At 46.4% G+C, this 7,099-nt stretch overlaps 1 protein-coding gene across 1 annotated transcript; it reads right to left on the bottom strand.

Annotated features, from left to right (window-relative positions):
• Positions 1 to 563: 563 nt before the first annotated feature.
• LOC125591509 lies at positions 564 to 4,350 on the bottom strand. Its single transcript, XM_048765877.1, has 3 exons — positions 2,889 to 4,350; positions 2,145 to 2,696; positions 564 to 2,101 (listed from the first exon to the last, which is right to left on the bottom strand). Exons 1-3 carry the CDS (start codon positions 4,348 to 4,350, stop codon positions 564 to 566), a joined length of 3,552 nt encoding a protein of 1,183 aa, XP_048621834.1.
• Between the last annotated feature and the right edge of the window lie 2,749 nt (positions 4,351 to 7,099).

Genomic DNA, 7,099 nt, shown 5'->3' with positions numbered 1-7,099 from the left:
ATGATGACTGTTGTTATATGAGAACTCGACCAACGGTAAATGCTTCTCCCAAGTTCCTGCCCAATCGAGAATACACATCCGAAGCATGTCCTCGATGGTCCGAATGGTTCTCTCCGTTTGGCCATCTGTTTCTGGATGGAACGCCGTACTTCTGAATAGTTTAGTTCCCAAGGCTTCTTGCAGTGCTTCCCAAAATGATGCCGTGAACCTTGGATCGCGATCTGAGACGATGTCTGAGGGTACTCCATGTAACTTCACGATTTGGTCGATGTACAGCTCGGCCAATACTTCAACTTTATCAGTGTCCCGCATAGGCAACAAGTGTGTAACCTTGGTTAACCTATCCACAATCACCCATATCGAGTTGTTCGATCTACCTGGAGCAGTGGGTAATCCGGTAATGAAATCCATGGAAATCGAGTCCCATTTCCATTGAGGTATCGGAAGACTCTGCAATAATCCTCCTGGAACTTGATGTTCGACCTTGACTTGTTGACAAGTTGCACACTGCGCGACCCATTGCGCTACTGATCTCTTCATTCCCGGCCAATGATAGTATCTTCTTATGTCTCGGTACATTTTGAACTTCCAGGATGGATACTAAGTAAAGAATGGTGTGCAATCCTTAGTATCTCATCTCTCAGCCCTTGTCCTTTAGGAACCGTGATCCTCCCATTAATTAGCAAGGTTCCATCCTCCGCCAAGTAGTATCCAGCATTATTTGGCCCGGCTTGTCCTTTGAGTTCTTCAGCAATCTTCAGTAGCTTCTCATCCTTAATTTGTTCTTCTCGAATTCTCTGAATCAAGCTGGCCTGATTCACCGCTTGAAGTCCCAATGGCTCGCTCGCTTGCCCTTCCAAAACGACCAACTTCACTTGTTTCAACTCTTGGTTCAATAGCTCCACTTCTTTCTCCAAATCTGCGTCCAACTTTCTTCGACTTAAGGCGTCCGCAACAACATTCGCTTTACCAGGATGGTAGCGAATCCTTATATCGTAGTCTGCCACAAACTCCATCCACCTACGCTGGCGCAGGTTGAGATCTGGCTGAGTGAAGAGGTATTTAAGACTTTGATGGTCCGTGTATACCTCTACTTCTTCTCCATACAAGTAAGATCTCCAAATTCGCAAAGCGAACACTACAGCCGCTAACTCCAAGTCATGTGTACTGTAGTTATCCTCATGCTTCCGTAGTTGTCGTGAGGCATACGCGATGACTCGCCCATCTTGCATAAGAACACAACCTAACCCAACTCGTGAAGCATCCGTGTAAACCGTGTAAGGTTTACCTTGCTCGGGCAAAGCTAACACAGGTGCGGTCGTGAGAGCTTCCTTCAACTTCTTGAAAGCCTTCTCGGTTTCTTCCACCCATAAGAAAGGAACTCCTTTACCGGTAAGTTTAGTTAAAGGCTTTGCAATGGAGGAAAAGTCCTTAACAAACTTCCGATAATAGCCCGCAAGTCCGAGAAAACTCCTTACTTCCGTCACAGTGGTAGGTCGAGGCCATTCCCGTATGGCTTGGACCTTTTCTGGATCAGCAGCAACGCCCTCTCCTGATACTATGTGACCCAGAAATCCTATCTCTCTCTTCCAAAACGAGCACTTGCTGAACTTGGCAAATAGCTTCTGATTCCGTAACCTTTCCATAACCAGTCTCAGATGCTCTTTGTGCTCCTCCTTACTTCTCGAGTACACCAGGATGTCATCAATGAAAATGATCACGAACTTGTCGAGATAGTCGTGAAACACTTCATTCATCAAACGCATGAAAGCCGCAGGTGCGTTCGTGAGACCAAAGGGCATAACTACAAACTCGTACTGCCCATACCTCGTCCGAAACGCCGTCTTCATAATGTCTGACTTGGCAATAGGAATTTGGTGATACCCTGATGCCAAATCAATCTTCGAAAACCAACTAGCTCCCTTTAGTTGGTCTAACAACTCGTCTATCCTCGGAAGAGGATACTTATCTTTTATCGTGATGTTGTTGATACCACGATAATCGATACACAACCTCATGCTTCCGTCCTTTTTCTTCACAAATAGCACAGGAGCTCCCCAAGGTGAAGAGCTCGACCGAATTAATCCCTTTTCCAATAGATCTTCCAATTGCTTCAGGCTCCAAATTGATCGTAAAGGGATTACTCCGAGGTGGAGGTAATTCCTTTAGTGGTGCAAAGATATCCTCGAACTCTTGGACCACTTCTATGTCTTCGACCTTAACTTCATCATTAGTGGCTCCTCCACTAACCGATAAGGTCACCAAATATACTTCCCCATCTTGAAACAAATCTTGTACTCTCATTGCTGCTACCAAAGACACGGTCATACTAGGACTGATTCCATAGTACACCATCTCTGGTCGTTTGCCTCTGCCAAACAACAACCTTCCCTTTCCACAGTCGATCTGAACTCTGTAGCCCGATAACCAATCCATTCCAAGGATTACTTCGTACCCTTTCAAAGGCACGACTAACAAATCTGCCACAAACTCTTTGCCTTGAATGACCAATGGAACATTCTTGATACACTGATCTGCTTGAAGGGTTCGGTCTGCGGGGGTCAAGACGGCCACGTTTATCCTGTCAACCACAAAACAATCCCAAAACCGGGCAGCTACTTCAGGGGTCACAAAACTATGTGTTGCCCCCGAGTCGAACAATACATGTGTGGGTTTACCAGCAACATGTATGGTTCCTGCCACAGTAACCCAATCAACAATATCTCAATCACAAAAACTAATCAAAATTCGCACAACCATCAATCATCAATCCAAAATTTCTAAACGCGCAACCTAGCGATCAAGCAATCTATACTTAACCAGCATACTAACTAGGTTTCAACAACTAAATTCCATTCAATAAACAGAGGAGGTTAAGCACCCAATACCTGTGATGGGACCGCTTGACGGTCCTGCATTGTCTGGGTTTTCTACCCCTAAGGCATAAACTCTACCTCCTAGGTTTTGTTTCTTTGGTGCTGGCTCAATAGCTGGACGGCTAGGAGGAGCTCGGATCGCGAGAGGGGTCGCAGGGATTGGCTTGTTTGGACATGACGATGCATAATGGCCCTTCCTTCCACAGAAGAAACAAGTAACATCTTCCATCCTCAGCGATGAATAACCCTGCTGGTTACTCCATGGGTTATTCCGCTGATTTTTGGGACAAAACCTCGAAATATGTCCCGGCTGATCACATGTGTAACATACCCCAGTGTTACCACGATTGTTGGCTTGGCCTCCAAGTCCTCGCCCTTTTCCTTTGTAAGATCTTGGACCCTTGTTGAAATTTGGCCTTTCTCCTTGGCTAAACTTGGTGTGTCCACCAGAATGTGGTAAGGTCTTCCTTTCAGCCTCCAATACAGTCTCAACATTAACAGCCTTTTCTACCAGATCCGATAAGCTGCTAAAGTTGCTTCCAGCTAAACGACTTCCAAGCTCCGGCTTCAATCCGTACATAAAGTTACGGATCATAGTTGCTTCATCTTCACGCCCATCAAAAACATGTCGCCTCAACCTTGTGAACTCAGATTCGTAACTCCTCACTGGCCTATCTCCTTGAACAAGGTTCATGAATTGGCGCTCCAACCGATGCTTTGCTTCTGGAGGAAAATATTTCCTCTCAAACTCTCCCTTGAACGATTCCCATGATGTGATGGTGTGTCCACGCTGCCTGTCTATACTGTCCCACCATCCTGTTGCGTCGCCTTCCAAATAGTACACCGCGATCTTCTTCTGATACTCCTCCGGACACTCCATAGCCTCAAAGTTCTTCTCCATCATAGTAATCCACTTGCCGGCTTCAATAGGATCGGATCCTCCTTTGAACTTGTAGGATCCAATGTTCTTCATGGTAGATAATAGCTTGGAAACTTCAGGGGGTTGAGTACGCCTGCCTTGGTTACCAAGTGCCTCGGTCATCACGTCATGTAAAAGCTTCAAGGTGTTTTCCGCTCCTTGATCTTGTGGTCCTTCAGTGGCACGGTTCTGATCTGGCCTTGGGTGTGATTGAACGGATTGATCATGTTGATGTCTCCGGTCCCAATTACGACTTGGGCCAATACTCGCCAAACTGTCTTCCCTCACTCTAGTCCTGTTACCGTACACAGGAAAAGATCTTGTTCTCTGCAGAGGGGTCCTATCGTGTCCAAACATCTCACTGATGCCATTTCCATCCTCCTGATCTGATCTGTAACCCAATCCTCCGCATGTCCAATCCATACCCTCTCCCCATATCCGACCTCGTCCATCATCACCTGTCCCGCGATTAGCCATCTGCACACAATCAAAAGGGTAAGTCATATTCCTACTACGGGAAGCGGCTGGTTTCCTAATCATCTTTTTGCGACTCATTGACTCGATAAAATCATTAAAAAGCACTTGTGTCACGCATGGACGAAACCATGCTCTGATACCACCTCTGTAACGCCCCCGAACCGTTCTAGGCATAGGTCAAACCACCGGCCAACAATCAAACAAGAACATGACCGACGGCCGACCGTCTACCAAGGATCGGGAGTGCTACATGACGGGTTAACGGCCGATCCGGCCAAGGTCACGAAAAGTGCAATTCGTAACTAGGCCAGGCCGCCCACTAACACGTCCCGTCAGACCAAAGCCTAAGGCTTCTCAACCCGTACTCCAATCTGACGTTGTGTTAGCTCGGACAAGCTAATATCAGAACAACAAGGCAGTTTCACAAAACATTCGCTTTATTTATCTTATATAATATCTGGTTTATAATACACAAAATATTATACAAGTGGTGGCATGCCAAGAAAGCGAAAGTACATACTTATAGTCTGAAAGCGTCTTAAGCAAAAAGATGCAAATCTACACCAGCCAGCCTAGCCTCCCGCGCTTTCTACAAGCTCACTACTGGTCACCTGAAAACAACAACGAGTGAGGAGTGAGTAATCTAGCATTACTCAGCGAGTTACAATCCCCCACTAACAAATACAACCCCTCGCTATCCCACCCCAAACAATCTAAAGCGAGAGGTTCACCTAACAACACAATTTAATAACAATAAGCAATATCAGAAATACGCAGCGGTAAAAGATAGCAAGATAACTAGCATTATGCTAATTACTAGCTCATCACCAAACTCAAACTCGATTTAAACCAGGGTTTAACAACCCAAAACACGATATAATATATATATATCAAACTCGGGCCCTGGTGACGTTATGTTCCTCCTTCACTATCGGCAATATCCTATCTTCCTACCACGAAGGCCAAAAGAAGGAACTTTCAACCGACCGCGGCCCACAGTCCTTCGGGTCACCGCGCGACAGCCCACAGTCCTTCGGGTCACTGCCACATTACACCGTCGTGTAATCACTCAGCCATAGGCCATGACCCCGTCTATCTGAGTCTTCCCGATCCAGCGAATAAGGGGTTTCCTTGAACCCGCCGGGTACGAGGTCTGAAGGAACACTAACTCACCCCAATATGCCTAGCATTGTGGGTTACACAAATGCTGTCGGCCAATATACGATTAATACTAAACCCGGTAAAAATAACACAAGGTTTCAAGTAATAATCACAACACAATCAACCACATTCCAGAATCTAGCATAAAGACTAATTCCAGAATACCTAACTATCCACAACTTAGCGATATCATCTAAGCATTCTGCATTCGCTAACTAACCAATCAACCTAACCATTAGCATGCTACTACGGTTCTCAAACAATAACAAGCATGCCATCAACTCAATCAACATAACCTCAATTATTCAAACCGTTACTCAGTTAGACCCGGCCTCCTGCCATGATCCAACTTCCAAGTAACGGGATCCTGCATGAAAACAACTCAGCAATCAATCGATTATAACTCACAGTTTTTGGTTGACCGTGGCCTTGACCCCAAACCCGACTTCTGCGATCCGAACCCTTTCCCGACCTTCACAAGTAGACCCTCTTCTTGACTGAACTCCACTTGAACTGGTCTCCACTATAACTGATCTCTCTTCACTTGAAAAGAACCTTCTCCAAGTGCTGACTCAAAATCGGCAGAGTAACTGTTCTCGAAAACTGCCTAAATCGCTCGAAAACTATCGAAACTCGATCTTTCTTTCTTTGCTTTCTCTTTATGTTTTGAAGTAGGTTTGATGTGTTCTGGATGGTTTGAAATGAGAGGGGGTCGTGGCCTATTTATAGGAATCAGCAACCAATCAGGAACAAGCCGTGTGGCAGCCCGTGTGTCGCTTCGCATGGCTCCGGACGCATGCGCGGCGGCACCTCGTGCTCCACATGTCCTTCAGCATGGCCTGCTCACATGCAAGCTGACACCACGCCCTCTACCTGTCTGAATGCATGGCCTGCTCCCATGCAAGCTGACACCACGTCCTCCACATGTCTGGCCGCATGGCCCGGTCGCATGCATCGCGACACCTCGTGCTTGGCCGTTCCACCTCGTGCTCCACATGGCTGGCTGCATGCCTCAGTCTCATGCAGGATGACACACCCCACGTCCAGATGGCCTGCTGCATGACTGAAGTGCATGCAGGTCGACACCCCATCTCACACATGGCTGGCCGCATGCTTCGGTCGCATGCATCGCAACACCTCGTGCTTGGTCGTTCCACCTCGTGCTCCACATGTCTACTTGCATGTACAGGTTGCATGTACTGCAACACCTCCTGCTTCCCTTGACACATACACTGTCAAGAGCCTGCCACCACGTCCTGAACACATGCACATCAAGCCACCTCGAGCTTCTCGGTCGATTCGGCCTATTTCGGCCTTTCTGGTGAATTTTCGTCCCGCGATCACTCCCAATATTTTTTGACGCCCGTTGTGATGATCTGATTATTTTTAATAAGCTCCAAATGAATCCTGACTTGATGGAAAATATTTTCCGAGTTTCTGGCTTTTTCGAAAAATTTCATAATACCGAAATTAGGGTTTTTCGCCCAATTTCCGGTCTTCCTGTTGTGCTTCCAAAAGTGTCATGCTTCAAACGTCCTTTGAGTAAATATACCACATTGTCTAACCATTGTCTAGTGGGATACTTGACTCATGGTTCAGACAAAAACAATCTGATCGTCCACGACTCGATCACCCAAAGGTTACTCGACCATTTTTTTTTTTTTTT

This window comes from Brassica napus, chromosome C8, assembly GCF_020379485.1.
Source record: "Brassica napus cultivar Da-Ae chromosome C8, Da-Ae, whole genome shotgun sequence".
Lineage (NCBI taxonomy): Eukaryota > Viridiplantae > Streptophyta > Magnoliopsida > Brassicales > Brassicaceae > Brassica > Brassica napus.
This window is presented reverse-complemented; position numbering and strand designations above follow the sequence as displayed.